Source organism: Orbicella franksi, chromosome 10 (assembly GCF_964199315.1).
Source record: "Orbicella franksi chromosome 10, jaOrbFran1.1, whole genome shotgun sequence".
NCBI lineage: Eukaryota > Metazoa > Cnidaria > Anthozoa > Scleractinia > Merulinidae > Orbicella > Orbicella franksi.
This window is the reverse complement of record NC_138154.1, coordinates 11,656,966-11,684,290: the sequence shown is the minus strand read 5'-3', so window position 1 is coordinate 11,684,290 and position 27,325 is coordinate 11,656,966. Positions and strand designations below refer to the sequence as shown.

Genomic DNA, 27,325 nt, shown 5'->3' with positions numbered 1-27,325 from the left:
TATGAAGTCTTTTGTGACCATTATAAAGATAGTTATATACACAGGTTAATCGTGTTTTTTAATTCGGCTGAGCTAGACCCAACTTAGTTTGTAACGGCTTAAAAAAAATGTCTGTTAACGAGATATTAGTTTCGAGAAGCAAAATTCTAATTTTGTAACTTGTCTCTATTTTTTTAAAGAACTGCATGAAATATTTACCCTTCCCAATAACGTACACGAGACTCGGGATTTTCATTTAGCTGTGTTTTCATATATTGAACAATTTAGAGAGAAGAAAACTCCAAATTTTCCTTAAAACGGTAAATATAACCATGACACAAAAGACAGGCGTTCGAATTCGACAATTTCATGTTTAAACTGTGGCGGCCGCTTTTAAGACACAAGACTTCCTCTACTCATACAATCATCTCCCTGCTTAGCACTGGAGTATTTCATCTCGTTATGTAAGATGAAACGTGAAAACGGGATTGACTCAGAATGAAGAGACAGCAAAATTTCCTTTGGGTTAGAAATGTTGAACGACTTTGAATTTAAATACGATGCTGTCAAATAGCAACCATCTAAGTATGGAACACTAAGGAAGGTTTGACTAACCGGCAGAAGATATGTTCATTTCTAAGGAGAGGATTGGATAAGCCTTAAACAATGAAAATAAGTTCAGAAAGTCATTTAGCCTACCTTATCAATAGAGGACTTAGTTCTTAGTAAGTTTTCTCGGTGCAGATAATCGAGAACAGTCTCACTGCAGGGATATATGTCATGTTGATCAAGTAGAAGAATTAAATGTCATTACAATGTCAAAACACTATGGTGTTAAATGGTAATTAATGGAATATTTTTTTTCCGTGTCGATTTTCAGTTGCGCGGGTTCAGACAACAAATGTCACGCTTTCAATCGAACTTTCCGCATAAGAAGTTTGCTTGGCGCCAATTAATTATAAAGTTGTTAAAAGCAGATAGCGGCAGTCGGCCATAAAGGAGAGTGCAGAAAGAATTCGATATATGATAAGAAAAAAGTGCCAGGATATATTCTAGAACTGCTTTAACCTGCCCTGTTAAAAATTAAAAAAAAAACTCAGCCTTCGAGGAGGAGGAGGAGAGCAAAACTGAAAACTGAAATATATATGTGAATAAATATTGGTATAGTAGAAGACTTCATGTAAACAATGCGTCAATATGCCATGGTCTTCAATATTTATTGGCTTAACTTGTCCCATTTTGATTTTCAGCTGCCTGGAACAAGAGGCAAACATCACGTTTCTAACCGAGCTAAAGCACAAAAAAATATGCATACGTCTGGATTTATAAAAACACGTGTCAAAATTAGGGCAAAACTTTTTCTATCGCTGGTAGTGAGATCTTTGTTGAGGCGTTAGAAACCCAGGAGGTGGGGGAGTGCTTCCGTCAAAGAGGGCTGGGGATGACAGCCCCGGTCCCTGGCGCTGCCATTTGATGCCAAGCCAGGCCCCAGGGGCCAGAAACAGCGGGGTCGGGGTGAGACACACAGAGAGGGGTATTTTTGTCAGTAAAACTCTTTATTTTCTTCGCAGGACAGTCTTTACCGACGGTGCCGTTCAGGATAAGGGAACGGCAAGCACCCAGCAACACAAGGTGAATATACTGTGTAGTGACAGACTGCCTGTGATTGATTGACTGACTGACTGGCTGACTGACTGAGTGACTGATTGATTGATTGATTGATTGATTGATTGATTGATTGATTGAAAGTAGCGACCCCCAAAGGCTGCTAATTCCGAAAGTAACGAGGGTCACTACTATCGGAACTCTACGGTAATCTATAGCTAATTGTTAAGTAGATAGTGAGTAAAGTAGTAGTGAGCACTTGCTAACATACTGGCGCTCGCTACTTTACGTTTTTGAAGTGTCTGTGAAGAGGATGTAGACAAAGTTTTGAACGACTAGTAGATTTATACTAAAAATATTAGATCAGTCGCTCTCGATTTCTATGCGTGATAGTTGACTTGGGCTGCGTCCTAGTTAATTATCACGCGATAGGGATCAAGAGCGAATAATCTAATGGTCAAGTTGTAAGAATAATTGGAATTTCGTGAAGTCGTTCAAAACTTTAATATCCCATCACATTCATCTATACTTTAGCAGACTCGTGCCATGAAAGGCTGAAACCTTCGTACTTTTTTTTTTAATTTACGATTTTGTCGTTAGATGATTGTTTTTAACGTACGAGTAGATTGAATCTTCAAGATGGGTTTGTAGTCTGTTTTGAGAATTTGTTTGCGCAGGAAGGTATTGTTCAGTATCAATGACGTCCGCCTAAATACCCTAAGTAGTCAAGCTTAATTGTGTTCCCTATTTCTTGTTTGCAGAGGAGGAGGAATATTTGCATTGCGGAGGAGTATTTAGAATTTCAGAAAAGTCCATCGTCTTGTTTACCCATTACTTAGCTATGCTAACCTGAAATTCATGAGGTCGACTTGTGGCAAGACTAAAGAGTTTAAAGATACCTGATCTCAAAACATCCTAATTAGGTTTAGGACTTACCTTTCCAACATGAATTTCTTGCCTAATATTTGCTGCTTTCTGAAATCCCCTTTCCCCTCGAAAAAAAAGTTCATCTTCACAGTCTGTACATGACTTCTTAATTAGCCTGTCAGGCTATTGATTACTCGACAAACAACCCACCAATTTGAAAAAAACGCTGTTTAGTTCCTCTCAGTTCTAATGCTTCAAAATTATCATTAAAGTGTTTTTGCAAAGTGTGTAGTTTCTGTAATTTTGATCGCTATAATGCATTAATTACTATGTAATTTTTTCGTGTCGATTTTTCGCTTTTGTTTGACAATGAGGACAATTTGTGTTTCAACATAACGACCAAAAAGCCAAATTGTGTTTTTTTCGACGACCACATCTTTAAATGTGAAATTAATTGAACATTACAATATGGCATTTAAGGGAATAAACATATTTTCCGTCGATCATGTGAAGTTTAATTCGAATTAAAGTATTCTGTATTTCATATAATTCGCTTTTTCGGTACGAAAATTCGGTTTTTGCCGGTTGCGTTCATACAACAACAAGAGGGGCCTACATCGTGAGCCATTGCTAAAAAAAAGTTCATTGCAGGTGATATTCTTCAAAACAAGAGAGGATTTGAACATCACTGATAACCGGCTAACTTAGTGAGGAGAAAAAAAAAAAAAAAAAAAAAACAGAAAACAAAACAAAGCAGAGGTAGGCGAAATATATTCATTCCTGCTTAACCAAATGTTGACCATAGCAAGGTATATTCAATAAGAAAAAATATATATGCAAAAACAAAAAACAAAAAACAAAACCAAACAAACAAGCGTCAGCGTCATTTACTCACCGCTGCAGTGTTATACCTTTATCAACATCAAGTTGTTCAATAGATGAGTACAAAATACCCTCTTTCAGGCGTTTAGTTAGTTAGCGCGAAAATGGTGCACGAAAAAAAAACAAAAAAATAGGGAAGCGGGAACGCGAGTGAACGTCTGTGGACAAACTTAACAAAAGGTCCTTCCTCCACTTATAGACCAACCACAAGGGCCTCTAATATGATCGCCGATTTTAGGTGCCTTGTGGTTTTCTGAGACACAGATATGACCTACACAACTCCTACTTTTCTTGATATTTTTATTATTTGCTTTTTTTTATTGATTTTAGTCTTCCGCCTTTTTCTACTCCACACTAAGAGGTACCATGTGCTATAACGCATTTACTAAGAGAGGTTTTAAGACAAATGTTTGTCAAGCAGAGTGTGACGCCTCTGTAATTACGATCCTTTGCTGGTCCAGTTTGTTATGGCTCGTTTCCCTTGTTAGATGTTTTCTGAATGTCGACTTCTCAGCGTTCCGTGCTGAAGGATCAATAAATTTTAAGACCATCTGTTCTTGCATTTAAGATCGCGTTCTCTTGATGTCAATTTTTGAGTTTAATGAATATTTTTAGGGCTTAATAGTAAACTAGATTGTTAGGTTACCCTGCATTTTGTATACTGTTAATTTGGACATTATCCATACATTGTAATTTAGCAGTTATCTATCTTTACAGATATTTTTACGTTATCCCTGTAAATATTGCTTATCATTGTTGTTATTATTATTATTATTATTATTATTATTATTATTGTTGTTGTTGTTATCATTATCATTATGGTTATCACCATCATCATCATTATTATCATTATCATTGTTATTATTACTATTATTATTATTATTACTATTATTATTATTATTATCATTATGCCTGTTGCAAAGTGCTGTTGATCTTATTTATTATAAACATCGCTATATTAGAAATAAATTATTAAATTACTAAATTATCACTTGATGTCGGCGAAATGATCAAACTCGCTTCTTGGATTATTCTCCACTTTTAGCCCTGGTATGACAAGATAAACGGCAATTTATTAATTAACGCCATTTTGTTGGCTACCTATGAACTCCAGCCGTGAAGATTCCTGAGGTCGACGTCAAGCCTTTCGTATTTATTTGAAGAGGAATCGCCAAGCGGCATATCTTAAAGATTTCAACACTAAGTGATCTGACTCAACCACCGCCATTTCGCATTTCTCATCTACGTCAATAGCACTTGAACGTTGACAAAACTTTTCAAAAATGACCAATCAGAGGGTGTACCATAACCTAGTTTACCGAAACGACGTTTTGTTAAGTTTGTTTGTCCACAGGCCTTGGTTCGGTCCTCGCATCAAGCTACTCTCTCCTATATTTCGCTCCGCCAATTCTTTTTTTTTTTTTTCGCACCCTACGCGAACTAACTGAACGCCGCGCCTGAAAGAAGGTAAGTGGAATATAACGTGCGCTCGCTCTCGCACGCAAGCAATGCCTTTCATGATTCCACCATAAAGGAAATTTCTTTATTTTTCGCTGGTTTATTTTCGTTCTTTTTGCGATAGATCTTTAGTGTAACTGCGCCGACACTGTGGAACGCGCTCCCAGCAAGTGTGCACAATATTGATTCTATTTTAACTTTTAAATCTTACCTTAAGGTCATTCCTCACATTTGCATTGCGCATCCTTACTGCGCATAATTTATGGCGTCATTAGCGCGGGCTCGTGCACGCGCACATTGAAAACATGACGGATTTGCCTTGATATTGAGCTCTGTCAGTTGAAAAATGGCTCTAGCTCACCAACGAGCACGCGCACCCCAATTTTTTTCCAGTCATTGTAATTAACTAATCATAAGCTTTGCGTGAGAAAAGACTGATTTAATTTCTATTGCTGAAAATTGAATAAATAAGAAAAATAGCAGATACACTGTGGTCTTTTCTATTTTGCAGTCGGTAACCACGTCAAGAAATTTGGTTCAAATTTTTAATCAAGGATTTAGCTTTCCGTCTGAATCAAACTTAAAACGTTTATTTGTGTCCGACACATTGTATTAACTGTAGTTTAATGCGTGTTCTTATGAGTCCGGGCTCACAAAGATGTTACAATTACTGGGAATGCGTTCTTATGATAAGCATTAAATAATGCCAAAATGGGGCATTTTCAATGCCTCATTGCTCCTTAATGAGCATGGGCACCCCCCTTTTTTATTTCAAAGTTGAAGTTATCATAGGACAAATATTCAGTGGACAAAGTTTGAAAAAAATCTATTGTCACTTTTATTTCAGAGGAATTACCTTAAAACATATCTTTTTAAGCTAACTTTTAGCCTCTAGTGCTTAAATTACTTTATTGTTAAATTCAGTTTAAGCACATATTAAATATGTTGCAATATTGTAATATGCTTTTGATCATTGTATGTTAAAAAGTGCAATATAAATTAATAAATAAATTTTATTATTACCATTGTTGTAATTATTATTATTATTATTGTTTTTGTTGTTGTTGTTCCTTTTTTGGTGGGGACTTGAGTTATTACAAACAACTTCATTCATTTATTCGATTAAAAAAATACATAAATCAGAGGATAAAAAAATTCTCACAAGAGAGCAGGTTCCAAACTGAAAAAAAAAAATGGTAAACTTTAGAACTGCAGACCATGCAGAAATGATGCAAGTCCATGCGCATGCTTCCAATATCTACAATTATTTAATTCTCAGCCTGGGATAATGCAATTCTAGCTCTCTGATTGGCTCACTGGATCTCGGTTACCAGCCATTATACCTGCGTTTGACCTTATATGGAAATGAAAGCGGCAAATGTCGCTCGGCATGAGCTTTTTGGCGTGAAGCAAAGTTTCGTCGCCAAAAAAAAATGGATGAAAAAAAGCACATTCGGTGAGCTATCTACACAGGAAATACAGGAAATTATGGACAATGCCGTCCCAGTAACAACAAAAAAGCCACAAAGCTCGAGATAAGATTATTTAACGGTACGTATACGTCAAGTTTCCCTTAAAGTTGCAAAATTAAAATATGACCGGCGAGATTTTACGCATTCATGAAGATTACGTAACAAAAACAAATTGTACCTGAACAGAATGGCTTGCTAGTCCTGGTGGCACCAAATTTTCGAAAACGATATAAGAAATGTCAAAAGAAGAACTGAATGTTCAGTTGAAGTGTTTTTACTCGTCTGCGAGGAAGAAAGATGACACGTATTGCAAAAGTTCATTGATTAAATCCATTAAAGCCACCAGTTGATCATTTCCTTCGCACGCCGCCGCACAACAAACCGTTTTCCATTATCTCTAACCAGGCAAATAAATTATTAGAGCATATGCATTTGTAAAAGGCCGCAGGAAAACAGGCATAATTGCCGGCGTAGTCATAAGAAACCAGTTTCCAATGAGCAGATGAGGAAACTGTTCGACTAAGCAAGCTCGGATCGACCGAGAACAAGAATCCCGCACAGCTACAGAGGACGACCTAGTTTTATCTCAGTCTCTTTTTTGGCCGACGACGACGAGAGAATCAACGACAGCTAGCGCCAACAATTCTGTCCTTGCGAAAAACACCTCAAGGAGTTGAGTGTTTTGAGCTGAACCAAAGTAAGCCCGGTTCTTTACCAGGCACGAAAAACCACCAGGGTAGCCTCGGAAATTCTGAAGATGAATCTGACGCTAAGGCCCGGTTCATACTTCGCATTTCTGCCGTGTCGAATTCAATTCAACGAATTAAATTCGACAGAAATTCGACGTCTGAATCGGCTGCCGCACTTCTGCCGCACGTTCGACTGGTCTTGTCGCATTATCCGACAGAAATGCGACACCGATTCAAACGTCGAATTTCTGCCGTGTCGAATCTAATTCATACATTATGTTAATGTATTGAGCATGTGTAAATTTGGTCCCGTCAAAGAGAAAGAAGAAACTTGGCTATTCTCGACCCAATGCAACCTGAAAATATTGCAAACAAACTGCTGCATTGTCAGCCTTCTCCTTCTCATTCCATTGGCGGACAACTTTTCGCAAAATTAAAGTCCTTCGTCCCCAGTATCTCCGTCCGTCATATTGAATACTCTGCGTTTAAAACTTTTTCCGCTGACCGACATACCCGACAGTATTAATTCTGAATTAAATTCGACACAAGTGCGACGTATGAATCGTCAGTCGCATTTCTGCCGCACTTAATTGAATTGAATTCGACACGGCAGAAATGCGATGTATGAACCGGGCCTAAGATAGTTTCTGTCCTTGACTCTAAACTGACCAACAATGAGCTCCACACATACAGCTCGAAATGCCAAGGCTTTCAAAGCAAGGGAATCCTGAGAGAGATCTTGTCGAGAATAAATTTGTCACAACGTCTGTGTCACATGGCGATCAAAGTTTTCCGCACCATTATTACGATGGCAATGTGCAAGTGCACAATTATTTGGCTCTTCTCCATGACTCGAACTTGAACGCTTTTCAAACTTTCTGACCAAGGTTATATCTCCTTCATTTGATAGACGTTTCTTGAATTCTACTTGATTGCACGAATGCCACGAATGGCAAACATGGACAGTAAAACAACTCTTTTGGTGAGTGGTGAGCACAAGGAGTGATCTCGCGCAAAAAAAACAAAAAAAAAACGAAAAAGAATGCATCTTTTGTTGTATTGTTGTAATATATTATTGGATTGTATTGTTTAATTACAAAATTAGTATGCAAATTATTCAAAGTTGGCCTGGTCGTGAATTGTTTTTGGAAGTCATTTTGGCATGTGCTTGTGAGAGATGGATGCAAGTACAGCTAACTCCCGTTTTAGAGTTCCAGGAACAGTCGAAGAAGAGTCTGCTTTAGTCAGTGAAGCCAGACCAAGTAGCACGAAGTACAAAGATAAGTGGGCGGTGGAAATTTTTCGTGAATGGCAAAGGACGAGAACATTGAAATTTCCGGATTTAGAAGTTGGAAACGTTCTTAAAGATTACGATTTTCACCTCGTGTGTTCTGTTGAAGACAATCTGGAGTACATGGGTGCTTTATCATTCAACTACTGGCTTGCTAAAATTTATCCATTAGGTGGCAAATAAGAAGGGCGGCCGGTATCCTCAACGAACGTTGTATGGTGTCGTATGCGGTCTAAAGAGGCATTTGGAGGAGGTGAAGGGCGCATCCGCATTCAATCCTTTAGATTATAAGGACAAGAGGTAGGCATGTGCATATAGAAGTGACCAGTCTTTGTCTTTATTTTCAATCTGACTTTTAAAATAAAAGAAAAAGGTTTTACTGTATTCAAAAGGTTAGAAATATTTCGCCGCGTACTGGACGCTGAGATGAAAGACGGCACTCGTACTGGTGTGGCGCTTCAGACAAAAAGAGAGGAGAAAGAAGATTTATTTGACAAAGATGAACAGTTGTTTTGTTGTTTTTGTAAATTAATGACAATAAACAGCAATATTGAGATTTTTGCTTTTGTTACTGTAATTTTGATATAAACACGTGTGTTTTGATATCAAAACACGGCGTGTTTTCATTTGGTGTTTCATTGGGTAGCAAGACTCAACCACCTGACCAAAATAGACATCATTTATTGGCTGGTCACTTCATAAATTATTAATGCATTTGAGAATTAGTACTATTTCAAAAACGAGTGTGAGGGTTTCATCAGGTTTCCAAACGCGATAAACGTTTGAAAACACCAGCGGCAGGCGGGTGTTTTCTACATTTCTCGAATGTCCTCAAATGCCCGTCGTGTTTTATCACAGTGTAATACACGGTTTAGGCTTCTTCATTTGCTTTATGATATAGATTTTCCACGCGCAAAAACAATAAGACACTCATTTTCTATGTTTTATACTCTGATAAAACATGGGTTTTTGACCAAGCAGAGCGCGCGCAGTGTCCTACCTATATTATAAATGCATACATAACACGCTTAAAACTCCCTTAATGCTAAACTCGAGCGTAAACGGATTCGGCGCAAATTTTTTGACATGGAAAAATATAACAAGCATTAAGCTTATTTGCAAACGAACTTCTGGTCCCGTTTTTCATTTCAAATTTCCGTGTATATGTTGAATGAAAAGATAGATATCCGCGTTATTTTTATCTCAGCTAGTGAAAGCCGATAATGTAAATTACACTTTTTAACGCTATTTTACTGAGTTCTCTAATTCCCTGGTAGAGCTTCCATCTCCGAGGTTGGCCATTAAGTAGACGTTGCAGTGTTTATTATTACTTAGCTATTTAACAAAATACTCCTAAAAGTCTGGTTTCCCAGTCGGTTTTGTACCTTTCTATCTATTTCAAAATTGAAGGCAAGAACACACTCTAAAACAGAGAGGGTATTATTGGATGCATCTCCGCGGCGGCTTCGCTAACTATTTCCAAGGTATGAATTGGCCTGGCATACGGCAGCTGCGCCCGCAGTACGAGCGGCAGTCAAAACGACACGACACGACAATAGACTTTTTCTTTGCAGCCAACGAAACTAAAGATAATGCTAAAGCTGTTTTGGCCTCTTCTGATGGTTAACTTGAGAATTCTGGGTTTAATTTGACGAGGAACAGCATACTTTGTTGAAATAAGACAACTATTATCCTTCCTGGCCACACTCGACGAATTAGAAGCTTGGAGACACAAAGTGTTTCATATTTTTCACTTTTTACAATCCGATATGGTTTTGGGAAATGTAAATCCATTTTCGTAAATATTTAATGCCATTTCCTGTGAGAAAAGTTGCCTGATTTCAATGCCTTTCCTGTTAACTTACGTTGACGTCAGGACATTAAAGTTTTTTCCGCCTGCTGAATCCTGGTTAGTCAATTCAAATTTTAGGCGCGCCAGCCGTATGCAAGGAGGGTGTTGTAATCCCGGTTGTCAGTTGTACGACTTATGTATTACCGGCGATTTCTCTGCTTGTCAAATCTCAGCCCATTTCTCATTTGTACAATATCAGATGAGTAGTAGACCCAATGAGATGTCCTAACTCATAATTGCTATGATAATAAAATATCGTTTTGTTAGAAAGTTCAGTTTACAATCCATTATTCATTTTCCGACATTGTCGCACGGTCGTCTTAAGGCACTCAGACTTGGCGAGACATGAAAGTGTTTAGATTGGGTATACCAATAATTCAATTATATATCCACCCAAATACTTGTTTTTGTGGCTAAAAAAACGCGTCCACCAATTTCTGCTTTTTTTATCTATACTTATTAGTAGTAAATAGCGCTGATTGGGGCCGTAACCAACCAGGAGCCAGGGATTATACCACGTGACCAAGATTTTCCCATACATTCTCTTAAATTTGAAAATCCAAGATGGCCCCTTTGGTAGCAAAACATGGCGCCCGTAACGTCACAGCTCGCGCGCATGCCCAAATAAGGTCAACATGAAATCGAGGTTGTCACGTGCATGGTCAAATGAGCCAATGCCTGAAATCGAGGTTCGTATGGGGTGATAAAGGGGTTTGCTTGAGTATCGAGTGGGTATTGTTGTTTTGAGATCGACGCGAAGATGTCTTCAGAGGAGAGCAAGACGAAGGTGGAGGTGATTAGTATTCCTGCAGGGGCGTTGCCAGAGGACATTCCTCGAGAGGAGTTTGCGGAGAGAGTGTTGGATGCCGTGAAGGATAGTCTTCTTGGAAAGATTATGAAAGGCTCCGTTAGGGACAGTACGGATAATCTCATGAAGAAAGAGATGACGAAGCTGGCGGATGAGGTGATCAAGTTCAGACAGGCCATGTCGAGGAAGATGCTGGAGGACAAGTCTCTGGATGAAAAGGAACCTGTGCGTTTGGAGAGGTTGCCGAAGGGTTTTGAGGCCGGATGGAAAGAGTGGAAGAGCGGTTGGGGTGACAGAGAAGAGTTGGCGTACGCGGCATTTATCGAAACGATGACGTCACCACAAGAATCAGAGGAGTGAAAAAAATTTTTATTCATGCTTGTCACTAATAAAGATCCTTTAACGAGAGAATGTACATGGTTTGTTGTGTGATTTTTTGCATCATCTTGATTGCTTGCACGTCATCGGTTCCCAGGTGCACGAGGGCTAGCATCATGGTTTGTGGGGTGAGAAATTCTCCGTGAAAGCCTGAGGAGGATTCGAAAACGCGTCCGAAGGGCCAGACCTTGGAGAGGTCTCTTCTCATGTACCAGGGGTAGGGAAAATGTTGGGTGAGGAAGAGGAGCATGACATCTTCGTCGGGGTGGGGTTCGTCCAAACAGATTTTACAGGCCAGGGGTCTCTATGGGAAAAAAGAAAAAATTTTAATGCCCCGACCAGGAATCGAACCTGGGTCTTTGAGGCCACAACTCAACGTCTTAACCATTAGACCATCGAAGCGCTTATCTCATTAGGGTTTGGTTTTGGGGATGTCATCGGGAGGCAGTCCGAAATTCACGGTTTTGCAATGAGGACAGAGTCTTTGGGAGGGTTTCAACCACCAGGTGTGGAGGGCTTTACAGCTTCCGTGAAAGAATTGGTCGCAACATGGTGTCAGGAAGTAGTCGCTGATACTGTGATTGGGGGTGAATCCTTCCTTACACCATAGACATTCGGGTTTAGGAAATCGTGACATGAGTCTGAAAATAGAACAAAAAACTTTTTATTGGTCATTCTACTTAGTTTACATGGTGGGACGTGTGCACGGTCCTATTGACCGGCGCCCTCTTTTTCTTCAGGATAACAATCGATGAACGATTTGACGTGATTGACACGTGACAGGGCCTGGTCGTAACTGTTTCCAAGGAAGACGGGTTCGTAACAGTTGGTTTCCACGTTGTGGTACATGCCATAGATGACCCCGCAACAGGTTGCGTAGACGCACCCTAGCCCCCATTCTTTTCTCAGTGGTCCGGAGAGTGCGCGTACGAATCGGGTGTGGTTCCCTTTTCTGCTCAATTCTAGGATGGGTTGGCGGCAGCAGGGTCTCATTTGTTTGCAAACGTGGCAATGGAGGTCGGGTTCCATGTCTAAAATTGAAGCAATTGTTGGTAAGTGTTGCGGACCCAGTCTACATGAATCACCAAATCATTGGTATCGTCTTCGTCAAGGACCCCCAACCTCTCTTCCAGACACAAGAGATCTAGTTCGTCCAGGGCTACCCTGATAAAACCTGAAAGTTGTTCTAGGTCCCTGTACAAAGGGGTCTCTTCTTCTTCGTCGTTCATCCACTCTCTCACCCGCATTTCCCAGGTAGTCAACTCTACGTTACACCGCTCTAATACTTCCATGCTATACTCACTTGGTACCTTGAGAAGCCACAGCAATATCCACAGTCTTCTGTAATGGGCGCTCATACAAGTCAAAAAAAACTCAGAGTGAAAGTGAACGGTCCGACTCGCTCGTTTTATACGCACGGTATATTGGTGTCCAGTCTCTGACCGTGAGTGGGTGTGGTAGGGGGATACCCCCCTATCCCCTGGGTCTGGGGTAACACGTGACTTCGTCTCGATCTGTGATTGGCTGGACGGATCTTCATAAAGCGAATCCGCGCCGCCCCCGATCTTCACTCTGAGTTTTTAACTTGTATTGAGCGCTTACCATGGCCTTGAGGGAGAGATACTTGCAAAACAATTTCAGACCGAGAAAGCCTGATTCTACCTATGAAGAAGCAATCGATAGAATGGACGAGGACTGGACCCGATTCTATGAGACCATGAACTTTCCCATCCGGGATTTGTTGGCGGGTCGACGTTGGCTTGTGGGCATCAAGGATTCCAGTCAGCTCGAGGTAATGCTGCATCAGATATTATTTTTCATGGATGAGCAGAGGGAAAACTGGACGCGGAGTTTGTTCCAGTACCGGAGCATTGAGAAGTGTTTCGGCAGGACCTCGTTCAACTCGATCTTTGCCATACGAAAGAACATTGTATGGGACGTGAAAGTGAAGCCGCCTGTGGACCGTATTACGTTTCACCGAATGATGTTATGTTACGGTTTTGAACCATTTCAGTCCACGTGGACTAAGAGACAAAAGAAGACAGCGAGACGGTATGTCAATGTAATTAACTTTTATTACAGCGTTTTTAACAAATGTAACCAAGTAACGATGCGATCGATGATCGATGCAGAAGACAAACTACCCAACGTGTAAATATGAAAAAATAAAAAAATGTCAGAGTGTGTTTTTTACAAAAACCTGTGTCTGTGTGTTTCTTAGTCTGGGTTCTGTCCATTGATCAGTTTTGCTTCGGCGAGTCCTCGCGGGTATTCGTCGATCCATTGAAAGAACTTGCAGGTGCGTTTGGGGCACTTGAGATAGAGCTTATCCGGGTTGGACTGGGAGTGGGAGGTGGCTAAGACCAGGGACTTGTTGCATAGACATCGGAAACGAGCTGGGTCGATGTTCCTGTAGCAGGGGTGGGTCTGTTCTTCGACGCGTCTCAGGTAGGCGCTCACCTCTTTGGCGCCACAGGTCACATAACACTTGGTGTAGAATCTGGAAGTGGGGCATCGGTAATACTCCCACCAGGTACTACCGTCGTGGGTTTTCAATCTTCCGAATTCCATGGGTACCATGCAACGCGGGCAGGTGGGATCTTGGGTTTTCAGTTGGTTCAGGAACTGATCGGGGTCGAATTCCTGCAACACTTGTACTTCGGTGAACTCTCCTTGGTCGTCCACTTCAGGTGGTAATTCCACGAGGTCGTCTTTCTTGAATTTGTCGAGTCCTACGGGTTCCATGACTTGAATGGTTCGAGGAGGTGAATCTCTTATCACGGTCAGACATCCGCCTTGAATGGCAGGTAGCTTTGAGTCTATATGAGGAAGAGAGATGAGTTAGTATCCCAACAAGGTGTTTTCCCGTAGCATGGTTTCTAGGATGTGGGTGGTTTTTCGCGCGTTTTTGGGGGTCAGTCTTAGTCTTCGACGCCGATGGTTACTTTTCATTTGGCTTTTGAATTCCTGACGTTGGATCGAAAAGACGCTCCATGGCTGCGAGAAGCCTTTGAGAGGGACGGTGGTCCAACTGACAGAGTCCGGTGTGATCTCTTTGAAGAGGACGCGTTCGTTGAAACGAGTCTGGAACGGGGTTTTTTGAATAACCATCTATCTAAGGTGGATTGTAGTTTACCTCCTTCTCCTTCCACTCTCTTGGGTAGGAGCAGTTTCAGTTTCTTACGCGCCTCCTTCTTTTTGGACGATTTTTTCTTTTTCCTGTCGGGTTCGTCGTGTGAATCCATGACGACTTCTGAAAAGTGACTCGTGATGGAATGCGTGGTTCGACTTTATGGACGTTTTTTAAGACCCAATCGGTGACGTGTGGTGTGATGGGATCATGTGACGGTCTTCGTTCCGATTGGTGGATCTTAAAAAAAGGGGCGCGTGATCCGTGAAAGTACGGAGTGAAAAGTGGATCCGCGGCGCGGGTATAAAAGGAGCCCGTTTGACGTCGTGAAATCATTCTCGACTTGCTCTTGACGCGGTGATGACCTATAGACCCATGAATGATGGAGACGTAAAAGAGATCATTGAAGATCTGAGACAACATTTGAATCGAGCTTCTGACGATTTGGATCTAATCGAAAAAGAAGGCAAGAAGGCGTCCTATGTGAGGCTAATTGACTTAGAATTGCACGTTGTTGGTCCCTTGTACTTTAGGCTTCAAAGACACCTGACTGACTGGGGAGACCCGAAGCACCATCCTGAATTGTCGGATCTAGGAAGAAAGAGGTTTGACGAGGCAAGACATGACTTACTATAGCAACTCGAACCAGATTCGGGACCTCGTGGAGCAGTTCGTGGATCAGAAGGTACACACTTTAACAGATCTCGATGCCATTCCGGAAGCCAAAGTGGACATGTACATTTTTGACAATCTCTTCGAACCGTTAGGTCGAATACCCGATTGTCTGTGGTCTTTTGAGCTCTTTATGAGACGTCGTCCTGACTGGGGTGGTACGATTTTGGAGATGATGAAGAGGAACGAAAAGGTGTATTTGTTCTGTGGTGAGTGGTGTCGCGTGATGTACAGAAGTGGTAGCGGTCAATTCAAATTCATTCATTGTCGGGATCCCGCCCTGGACGCCGAGCGTGCCTGTTTGATTGCCACGGATAACCTCACCTACATGATGAGCGATGCCATCCGTGATCTGTTTGAACCCTTGCGGTTCGCTCGTGACCTATCACGACGGGTGTTGGAGTCCGACAAGAGTCCCAGGGTGGAGGAGATACTGACGTTCAACAGGTGCGCTCACAAGGAAACGTGTCTGAAGTTGGAAGAGTTGATCTACGATGTCATGCGTCAGCGTGATCTGTGGAAGGATCGGTTTTTCTTTGCTGCCCTTGAAGCGGATTATGATGACCTGTGTGAGGAGTGTAGGGAGAGTATGCGACAAGCATTCTATGTGAAGGGGGACGAGGAGGAAGCCCTGAAGTGGAGACCCGGTAAAGGGAATTGTGAATGTAAAAATTGTAAATATTATGCCATGGATACCTATGAGGAAGACTGTGATAATGAGTATGGTCAAGAATGTAAGAACACTGAATATGTTCGATACTTTTCAGATTCGGACTAGTCTTTTTGCCTTCTTTTTCGTAAGAACCAAACAGAGTTGTTTTTTCGTAAGAACCAATCAGAGTTGTTTTTTCGTAAGAACCAATCAGGCACGACGTTTTTTGTACATATAAGAACGTTTTTAATAAAAATTGGGTTCAAATCATTATGTCTCATGCCTTGAGTTGGTTGATCTCGAGAGTGTGTGCGACCTGGCCGATCGATGGTGTTGGACTCCCTTGTGTTCCAAGTGCACTAGAGTCTACGAGTGATACGGTAAGGGTGAACCCATCCCGTACAACTTCAGTGATTCGCCCTTGGAGGTGTTTGACTATACCGACGTCGAACCCAACGTGATGCGTTTTGTCGTTTATATCTTGTGGTTGAAACAGCAACCCGATTCATTTAAGAAGTATCTCGAGGTACGTGAGCAGCGTTTCGAGTTGTGGAGACAGTGCGTGTACAAACTTTATCGATTATGAAGAAAGGTCAAAAGAAGAAGCCGCTTTCGACCGGGACGTTACTGGGACGGTATCGGGATCCTTCTAGACCCGGTAGTCTGGGTGGTTTGACGCGATTCGCCCAGGCCAATAAGATCTCGGTACGACGTGCACGCGAGGTCTTGCAACGGGATTTGGGGTACACGTTGCACAAACCCAGACGTCGTCGGTTTCCCACGGTCCCGGTGGTGGTGTTCGGCATCGACGAGCAGTGGACGGCCGACCTGATCGAGGTGATCAATATTTCAAGGTACAATCGAGGGTATCGTTATCTCTTGACGGTGGTGGACGTGTTTTCCAAGCACGCCTGGGTCCAGCCCTTGAAGAGCAAGACGGGTAAAGCGGTGACGGAAGCCATGGCTGAGATCCTGAAAGGAGGTAGAAAACCCATCAATCTTCAGACGGACGACGGGAAGGAATTCTACAACAAGACGTTTCAGGATTTGATGAAGCAGAAAGGCATTCATCATTTTTCGACGCGCGGGGACACGAAATCCAGTGTGGTGGAACGGTTCAATCGGACCCTGAAAGAACGTTTGTACCGATACTTCACCGTGAAGAATACGATGAAGTTTGTGCCCGTGTTACAAGATCTGGTCCGAGGGTACAATCGATCGTATCATCGCAGTATCATGATGGCTCCCGATCAAGTGACTTTAGGCAATAGCGAGGACGTGTGGGAGACTCTTTACGGGAAGAAAAAGGGGAAGAAATCGAGACGCCCTTCACTGAAAGTCGGGGATCGTGTGAGACTGAACAAGAAGTTCCGACAGTTCAAGAAGGGGTATTTACCCGGTTGGACCGAAGAGGTGTTTGTGATACGCCGGGTGCGTCCCGGGAAGGTCACCACGTACAAGGTGGAAGAATGGGACGGCACGGCGGTCGAGGGCACGTTTTACGCGCAGGATTTGCAAAAGGTGGACGTGAAAGACGACGATCTGTTCCGCATCGACAAGATCGTCAAACGAAAAGGGGATAAAGTCTTGGTGCGTTGGAAAGGTTGGCCAGTCAAGTACGACAGTTGGGTGGATAAAAAAGGCTTGTACGTGACCCAAAAGCCCAAGACGAAAAAATGAAAGACTTTTACGTGCAGTTGATGAGCAATGCCAGCACGAGCGAGTTCACGGACAACAAGGCCAACAGTTTCAAGAATCGTCTGCCGTATCCGCTCCTGTTTGAATCCGACAAGGAATGGAAAGTGGGATTGGCGAGCGTGTCTTACCCGATCCCTCCGTCACGACCGCATCAAGTACCGGTCCCTCAAGCGCACGACTTTGACGACGACTACTACGTGTTCGGTATGGAGTGGACCATTGAAACGTTCAGGTTGCAGGACGACGGGATTACGTGGCGTCCATCTCGTTACCCCGTGACATTTGAAGGAACTGAACCGTGTCCGACACAAAGTGACGAGTGGCAGATCTCTCATGCAATACCTCATCAATCGTTTTCACGAACGCCTGTATCATTACATGGATCATGCGGGTGAAAGTCTACGAGCGCCGGACGGGAAAAAATACTACCCCGTGTTCCGATGGGATGAGAACGATTTGATTATCGACAACACCGACACATTCCTCAACGAGTCCGGAGACAGACATCGTCCCAGAGTGTATTCTGGTCCTAAACTGGTCAAGAAGTTGGGTTTGATTCGCGAGGAATCGTATTACTCCGTTCACTTGGACGTGAACATGCTCAAGATCTTTCCCAACGACAAAGTCCCGTCTGATTTCAAGAAAGACTGGACCGACCATAGCGACAATCGATCGCGCGAATTTTGGAATTTGCTCAGCACCGAGACGTTACAGCTCAGTCCCTATTGCAACTGGCGCTTCAGTTACCTGGACGAGGAATACGCCAAGACCTATCGTGGAGTCGTCGTTCATCCGGACATTCCTCCGCCTCGCAGTCCCATGAACCTGTATTCGAATGTGGGTCGTAGCACCATTACGGGGAATCGCGTGACGGATCTCCTGAGAGAAGTCCCCCACGACCCGATCAAGACGACGTACGAGCCGACTCAGATTCAATATAAACCGGTGCGCAGCAATGTTTTGGATATAGTGGAGGTGCAATTGGCCGAGAACGACGGACGATTGGTGGACTTTACCTCGGGCGTGACGTCGGTGACATTACACTTCAAGTATGAATGAGTCTGTCGACGACTTTTACGTGCAACTGATGAGCAATGCCAGCACGAGCGAGTTCCCGGACAACAAGGCCCACAGTTTCAAGAACCGTCTGCCGAACCCGTTGCAGTTGAGAGAGTCGGGATGGAAAGTGGGTATCAGCGACCTCTCGTTTCCGCCCGCGACGCGTAAGATGGACTTGAAAGATTCTATTCTGTTTGAAATCTGGTGGATCGATATGGTGAACGCCTCTCTAAACATATACAGTCGGGTCTTTGGAGTGACGAGAGAGGGCGATTTGGAATTCACGCCTAGGACCGGTACCGAGTTACTGAACGCGATACGAGATCGATACATGCGTAGGTTGAGAGATCGAACGGATGCCGACGTGACCATGTACAAGAAAAAGAACAAAGCTGACGATCCCACCGAATTGCTGTACACGGTCATGCATCGGGCCGAGAATGGAGAATGCGTCCTCGACAACTCGAGAACGTGCCTCAGCCTCCTGATCAACGGTAAACGAGTCTTTCCACAAATGTCCATCGGCATCGAATTGGCCAAGAAGATGAAATGGGTCAAGATGGGAACATTGCAAAACGGACGACCGGGTTACGTCTTGGGACCCCACTTGAGGAAAGAATTTCCCACGGAAGTCATACCCACGGCCACGGACTTGATCATAGGACAGAATGACGGGGACGAACTATTTTACAAGATCGACCCGGACACCTTGCATTTGAGTTGTTTCATCAATTGGGTTTTCACGGACCTGGATCGCAGTTACGAAGAAGCGTTCGGTCACGAGCGTCGTTCCTTGTTCGTGTATTCGAATGTGGGACAGAGTATGGTGACGGGAAATCAAGTCACGGATCTGTTGAAACAAGTTCGTTACCATCCGGACGTGGTCGACCTTCAACCGAGACACATCCTTTATCTACCGGTGCGCACGACCTTTTTGGACATTGTCGAGACGCAGGTGTCTGAGAACGACGGACGACTGGTTGACTTTGCGTCGGGTGTGACGACGATCACGTTGCATTTCAAGAAAGGATGAGTGATTTTTACGTCACCTTACCCAGTCACAGCAGTAAGAGCGAGTTCCCGGACAACAAGGCGAACCATTTCAAGATCAGGTTACCCCAACCCATGCGCTTGAATGGAAGCGGAGGATGGAAAGTGGGGATGAGTAGCATTTCCATGCCGGATGCACACGTGTCTCTTCCTTCCTTCACCAAGTCAGAGGATAAAACCATTTTGTCCTTTTCAGCATGGAGACGCATCGATTCGAGTAGTTACCAACAATATGGAGAAGCTTACTTCGATACGGATGACCTCAAGGAGGTGTTCTACAACGTGGACGGTGTTGGATTCATGAAATCCATGATCGCCTATTTCCATCGACAACGCGTTTTCAAAAACAATGGACCCAAGTTAGGCTCAAAATATGTCAATGGCGATGGTAAAAGAACCTATGTCAAGTTAAAGTGGGAAGGCGAAGACCTGGTCACGGACAACAAAGGCACCTTACGTCCGATCACGCGTTTCCCTGCATTACACGTCAATGTTGAACTGGCTTTAAAGATGGGATGGCTCAAGAAGACTGGAAATAGTTACGAACTGGGACCTAACTTGCAGATCGAATTTTTTGACGATGTCGTTTCGGACATTAGCGTCGTCGGGGACGTACACGACACCGACGGAGCGCCTGTCTTTTGGATTGTCGAATCAGATAAAGGAGGCAATGGAGATTTTTTAAGACTCAGCATCTATTGCAATTGGCGTTTTCTGAACCTGAACAAATCTTTCGAGGTGGTGGTGGGAAGCAGTTCGCGTTCCTTGTTCGTCTACTCCGACGTGGGTGGAAGTGGCGTGGTGGGAAATCAAGTCACGGATTTACTGAGAGAGGTCAACTTGATTCGAAGAGGTGCGGGTATCCAGTATTTCGAGCCCTATCACATTCAATATATTCCTGTGCGCAAAGACGTCCTTGACATAATAGAGGTGCAAGTGGCTGAGACAACTGGAGAACTGACGACCTTTGGAGAAGGCAATACGATCGTGACGTTGCACTTTAAGAAAGAATGATCGGTGGAACGTTGGTACGATTTCATCCCGACAAAATAAAGCAATCTGGAGACTGATTCGGTATGGCTTGGAGAGGTGTCAAGAAACGAGGTCCCGGCATTCTCCGAGACTTTATCACCGAGACGGCCACGGAAGGTCTGAAAGGTTTAAATTCGGGTGGCAAGGGAGGAAAGCCCAATTGGAGAGGTGGACTTGCCGGGGTCAAGAGAGGAGCGACACGAGCCGTGAAACGTAAAGCGACGCAAGAGATCAAACGGGCGTTGGCGAAAAAAGTGAGAAAAGATCTATTTGGAGTATGAATCCCATTTACTCGAGGCGCGTGAGACTTATCCCAATACGACGAACGTATAAAGGTGGATCGATCTTCCCGTCCCGATCAAAACGCCCGAACTATTGTTGGGTGCAGTCGGCCCTGAGAAGGAGACGAAGACGCCGACGACGTAGACGATGACGGACCTCGTGGCTCATGCCCGTTCGGCGGGGGTTCGTAACCCTCGTCTGAACATGTTCAGTACCCCTCCCACAGACGTCAGCATGTCGTCTCGACGTTTGGTGAGAATCAACCCGTTCAATACGGGGATCAATCCAGTGACCTTCCAAGTCGATCCTCAAGAAGACTTTATCGACTTGAACGAGAGTTTCTTCGAAGTGGAATGGACCGTCAAGAAAAGTGACGCTACGAATCTACTGGCGGCGGATGTCATGGGACTCGCCAACAATCTGGCCCACACCCTCTTCAAACAGATCAATGTGAGATTGAATGGTACTCTCATCAGCCCCCAGACGGATACTTACCACCTCAAAGCCTACATCGAGACCCTGTTGAACCACGACCGAGACGACGGTGAATCGATCCTGACACCCAGTGGTTGGTACAACTGTCTCGGTGTACCCGACGACGGAGATGCCGATGAATTGACTGCCAATAAGCTGGATTATGCCACTCCTCACAATGATTATGAAGCTTTACCCCAAGATCTCAAGAACTTGGTCCTGGGACGAGCCCAGTTTGTGGGTGGAAAGTCCGTGACTTTGAGGTTCAAACCTTTCCTGGAAGTGTTTCATCTCAGCAAATTACTGTTACCTGGCGTGCAGATCCAGGTTGACATGTACTTCAATACCCCAGCCATGTGGACCGTCCGATGGCATGGTGCCAGTACTCTCAGACTGACTGAAGCCGACGTGAAAGTGAGATTGTTCCTGTCTCAAGTGAGAGTGACTCCCTCGGTGTACCGAGAGATCATGACCAGTCTGAAAGGTGGAAGAGTGGCCACTTACCCCACGGTGAGAGGGGAAATTCGCACTTACTCGCATCCCAACGACAATCGTCATTTTGAGTGCAGCAATCCTTTCCACAATAAGCTACCTAATCGGTTAGTGGTGTTGTTGATGAAACAAGCTGCCTTCAACGGAACCATCACCGAGAGTCCGTTCAATTTTGGAAGATTCAATATCGCTTCCATCCAACAATTGGTGAGAGGTGAAGAGTACCCCTACGAGACCCTAGAACTCCAACGAGATGGGGACAGTAAAGATCAGAGAGGCTACTACAGATTCCTCCAAGCCTCAGAAGCGTTGTGCCGGGGAAAAGGAAACATGGTCAGAAAAGAGGATTGGGGGTACAACAAGAGATGCAACATGTTTGTATTTGACAACACGGCCAATGGATGTTTGGACAGTCCAGTGTTGAATCCCAAGCAGGAAGGTGAACTGCGTCTGGTGATCGATTTCGGAGCCAATCCGGGAGAAAACCTGACCATCTTGTTGTACGGCGAATTCGAGAACTTGCTGGAGATCAACGAGAACCGAGTCGTCATCTACGACGTGTACCAATGAGAAGAAGAAAAAAATGGAGAAAGTAGCCTTGAATAATATACAATTGGATCATTTGGCCTGGTCGAATCCGTCCCTACGCTGTGTATTTTACGGTACGGTGCCTTGCGATCGGCTTCCCAGGACACTCCCCCAAGAAGGACCGACCGCTTACATCGTGAACACGGACCCTCACGATAAACCGGGCGTGCATTGGATCGCTTTGTGGGCCGACAAGAACAAGTGTGAGATCCTGGACAGTTACGGTCTGCCGTTGGACGCGTACGGAACCGCCGAACCGATCCAAGAATGGTTGGACCGTCATTTCAAGTACCAGATTCACAACGGCAAGAGTCTACAGTCCCTGTTCAGTCAGAGTTGCGGCGGCTACGCCCTGATGTTCCTGATCGACCGAGCCGAAGGTCGTGACATGAACGAGTTCTTGAATCGTTTTAAGAAAAACGAGTTTGTGGAGAACGATCGTAAAGTAGGACACATGTTAGAACGTTTGATCGTGGACGAGTTGGCCTGGCGCAAGATTTGTAAAACCCCGTGTCACCAGGACACGGGCGGTTCTTCCGGAGGAGTGCGTCATTTGTTATAAAGTAAGCTGTTCGAAATAAAAGACGTTCATTTTTGAGAAAAGGATGTTGCGTGGTGAAGTCCGATGGTTCCCTCGATTCCTAGAACTGTGTCGAGACCTGTGTCTGGACCTGACCTCGGTCGATCCTCGTACCCAGGTCCTTGAACGCATCTTGGATTGCGACAGTTACCGTCGAGTCCGATTCATACTGGACCGGGAAAAAGATCCTTGGCTTCGATACAAACTATTCCATCTGCGCATTAAAGCCAGACTTCATACGGACGCTTGGCGAGACTATAATTGTCACCCGTACTGGCACGTGCTTCGCTACGGCACGAAGTCCTTACACCATCACTTTGCGAATGCATAAAAAGGTGCGACGGAAACCATAATCGTTCATTATGGAGTTACTGACAAAACAAGACACTTCATGGATCTTCCGTTTCGAGGGCATCGACACTTGGACGACGTCATAGCCAGGTTAGAAAAACGCTACGGAAAAGCTGGTAAAAAGACGCCTCAACCCAGTGCGGCTCATTTCAAGAAAAATCAGCCACCGAAACGACGGCTCGATCTTAAAATACTTCAACCGGCCAGAAGACAAGTGTCTTTTCAACCGCCAGCTGTCCTTGACACCGGTGAATTACCAGCGACTGTGACCACTCGCAGGAAACGCAAGAGAGCGCCTGCCATGCCGAAGCTTTCCGAGAAGGAAGATAGGAAAAGAAGAATGAAAAAGAGGCATTGGTACGAGGACAAGTTCGGAGATTTGAGTAAATTCGCCAAGAAACCTCGAAAAAAGAGATCGGCGCCCGCCAAGCGTCCCAAGAGAGCCGCCGCCAAGAGAGCCATGGCCAAGATCAGGAGACGTGCCAAGAAAAAACCCATCTGTTTCAATCGTAAGGTCACCCTATTGGGTCTGCTGAGACGCATCCCGGCCGTCAAGACCCCATTGGCCAAGTTGTTCAGATAAAAAACGGAGCGTCTCGAGACCCTGGACCATTTCAAGATCATGGAACGACGCAAAGCGTTTCAATTTCACACTCCGTCGAGTTTGTTGATAGCGGGGCCGTCGGGGTGCGGCAAGACGGTGTTCACTACCAAACTGCTCTTGGAGAACGGCGACTTGTTTCAACAAACACCGAAGAGTATTCATTACTGCTACGGATCGTGGCAAGACGGTTTCCAAAAGCTCAAGAAGGGCGGGGTCAAGTTTTACGAAGGCATCCCCGAAAGCGACCAGTTACCCCGATGGTTTCCTGGAGGGGGTGTGTTGGTCTTGGACGATCTGATGGACGAGGGTGGTAGCGACAAGCGCGTGTTGGATCTCTTCACCAAACACTCGCATCATCGGAACATCACGGTGATTTACTTGTGTCAGGATCTATTTCCTAACGGAAAATTCGCCAAGACCATTTCCCGCAACGCTCATTACATCGCGGCCTTCAAGAACCCTCGGGATCAGTTGGGGATACGAAATCTATTACTGCAATCGTTTCCCACGCAATGGCAGGACGTGTTGGACACGTTTCGAAAGGTCACGGACCGACCTTATGGTTACATGCTATTGGATCTTCATCCGGCCAGTCAGGACGATCAACGCGTCCTCAGTCACGTATTAATAGACGAAGGATTCGTACGATGCCATCAGTTTGCGACGCCGTCATGTTGAGGAGCGAGGTCGAGTGGTTTCCGCTGTTCATTGTCCTATGTAAGACCAGACTCAAATACAGTATGAATCCCCATGAAACGGACTACAAACCGATGAGACAGGTCACGGAATGCGAGAGTTACCGTCAAGTGAGGTCCGTCATAAACGCATATAATGGGGAAGGTTTCGATTATTTGGTTCATAAGCAACGAGAACTCGCCGAGAAGAAGATAGAAAGAGAGAGGGGAATGGATAAAAATGAGCTCTTATGGTAGTGACGATTTCAACCTCTCGGCTCTGAACGATTATTCGCCTTGGGGGACACCGAATCGGACGAGTACTCCCATTCCGCCTGCAGCGGGTGTAGGTTTGAGCGCCCTTTCACCGCTATCGTCACTGGCGACACCGCCCCTGCCAAATGTCTCGTCCGTCGGAGTAGGTACTCCTGGCTCGGGTGCCTCACAGACCAACGTCCCGGTGGGTGTCGGTAGCGCTGGCCCAGGGACCTCGCGCTCCAACGTCACAGCGGGTGTCGGTGCACCCCGGATAACGGACTCCACACCTTTGGCACGAGCCGTTCGAGGAGGGAAACGACCGAGACGCGTCCCACATCAAAATACGCCAACGTCCTCCAGTGATTCCGGCAGCCGCAGAAGAAGTAGCGCTAGTGGTGGAAGACGCAGAGGCAGAGGCAGAGGAGGCGGAGGTGGAGGCGGAGGCGGAGGTGGAGGAAGTGGAGGCGGAGGTGGAGGTGGTAGTGACTCCACACCGCCTTCGTCGATTCGATCGGGTCGAGGAGGAAGAAGAAGGAGGCGAGGAGACCGTGTTCTCGACCAGGCCCAGATGCAGCAACAATTGGAAGAGATTTTACGCCAACAACAACAGACGGCCGCGGGTCGTCGCATTGCAGGCATCACGACCACGAACACGATCACGACCACCTATAAAAACGGACAACGCCCTACCGTCACGCGCAATTCGACCAGTGTACGTAACTGAGAACAACCATGAGAAGACGCCGTCGTCGACAGAAAAGGAGAAAGCAATGGGACGGTGCTCTTGCGAATGCCTTGTCTGCGATGTTACCCATTGGCAAAGGGGCTGCGCTGGGATTGGCCAGAGCGTTGGGTGGCCGCGCGGTGAAAACAGGAATCCGAGCTGGAACGACCGCTGCCATTGGTGCTGCGGGAGTGGGCGTGGGTCAAGGGATCCGAAGACTTGTGAGACTTAAGAAAAGACGACCCCCTCGCCGATAAAAACCCATTCGAATCAAGATGTTGAGGAGTGAAGTCGAGTGGTTCCCCTACTTCCTACATCTATGCCGATGCTCTCGCTCTTACTGGGATGCGACCAGCATGGATCACGAAGACATGAAACGTATCGCGGACGAGTGCGATAGTTACCGACAAGTCCGGGACATCCTGAACCAATCCGTAGAAACCGCCTTCAAGGACGAGATCTGGGAATACGAGCAACAGGCTAAAAGGATCGAACGTCCCGACAGAAAGTCAGACTACGTTTGGCACTGGTTGGGAAAGAGTCATGAGTACTTCTGTATGTTTATTGGATGAACCTTTCAACACCGTGGTGGATTTGGATTCCCTGAAACGTTTGGACGGTTTGTACGCTTTCTACCACAAGTATTGGTGGTGTCGAAGACAGATGTTCGGTTACTACAAATTGTGCAACGCCATTCTCAACGGACTGGCCTTACTGACTGTGGCCGTGAGTATCGTCTTGGGATCCGTGTGGAAAGACGGGTACACGGTGGTAGGATTGACGGCTTTCGCCACCTTACTGAAAGGATGGAACGATTTCAAGAAGTATTCGTTCAAGATGGACATGATCCAATTCGCTTACACGACGTACGAAAAGACGCTGACAGAACTCAGGAACTACGCTTTGGGCGGAGTGGAGGAATTGGATGGGTTTTTGACCAAGATGCAAACGTTGGACGACGTGGTGACGGATTTTACACCTCCCACGTACGACCGATACGTTCGAAACTACGACCTACGATTTCATCACGTGCCACTATAAAAAAATGACCTCGCGGTCATACTCTTCATTCAGAACCAACATGCCCAAGAGGTCAAGGAGAAAGAAAGCGTCTTCGAGAAGACGTAGGACCACCACTAAAACCAAAAGAAGACGGTACCAAAGGGGAGAAGGGTTTGCCAGTGTGGTGGCGGGTTTACCAAAGGCGGCTTGGAGTATCACCAAAGGCATCGGAAGCCTGAGAGAAAGACAAGAACGGGCGCGTACCAAAAGGATGATGGAACGAATGAGACGAGGTGAAAAGATTCCACACAAGGGCGAAGAGTTCCGTTGCTCCATCATGTGAAAATAAAAGGACGAGGATCGACGTCGTAAGCTTCACTCGTCACCATGACAGCACGTAGGAGGAGTAGGAGACGAAGAAGGATACAGAGAGGTGGAATGGTTGGATTCGTGCTTCAAAAAGGTTTAAAGAAAGGTCTGAGAAATCTATCAAAATCCAACAGAGTCGCACGAGCCTCGAAAAAAATTTCTCCGAGGTTCAATTCACGTCAGTTTTTCAAAATGGTGGCTAATAGTATAAAGATGTGACACCAATCCACTCGTACGCATAAGTCCACGATGAAGCGGTTACGACGACAACGTCCTTTCTTGACGCGCGTCCTGAAAGAAGCCAATCGGAGAAAACGTCAACAGCTGCTGCAATACGCCGACAAAGATCAGAT

The 27,325-nt window shown here is 45.0% G+C and overlaps 1 protein-coding gene, 1 long non-coding RNA gene and 1 other non-coding gene across 3 annotated transcripts in view; 1 reads left to right on the top strand and 2 right to left on the bottom strand.

The window, feature by feature from the left end:
* The window catches only part of LOC145500511 (uncharacterized), a 340,504-nt gene that overhangs the window by 95,073 nt on the left and 218,106 nt on the right, over nt 1-27,325 (bottom strand). The gene's annotated exons all lie outside the window — the stretch shown is intronic.
* Trnah-gug (transfer RNA histidin (anticodon GUG)) lies at nt 11,612-11,683 on the bottom strand. The gene has a single exon. It is a non-coding gene; the product is annotated as a tRNA-His (tRNA).
* LOC145501298 (uncharacterized) lies at nt 26,143-26,644 on the top strand. The gene has a single exon (XM_081480784.1). The coding sequence runs from the start codon at nt 26,145-26,147 to the stop codon at nt 26,640-26,642; it is 498 nt and encodes a 165-aa protein (XP_081336910.1). The 5' UTR covers nt 26,143-26,144; the 3' UTR covers nt 26,643-26,644.

Excerpts from the sequence above, each read along its gene's own strand:
- LOC145501298 (XM_081480784.1), top strand. The coding sequence starts at position 26,145 with ATGAGTACTTCTGTATGTTTATTGGATGAACCTTTCAACACCGTGGTG.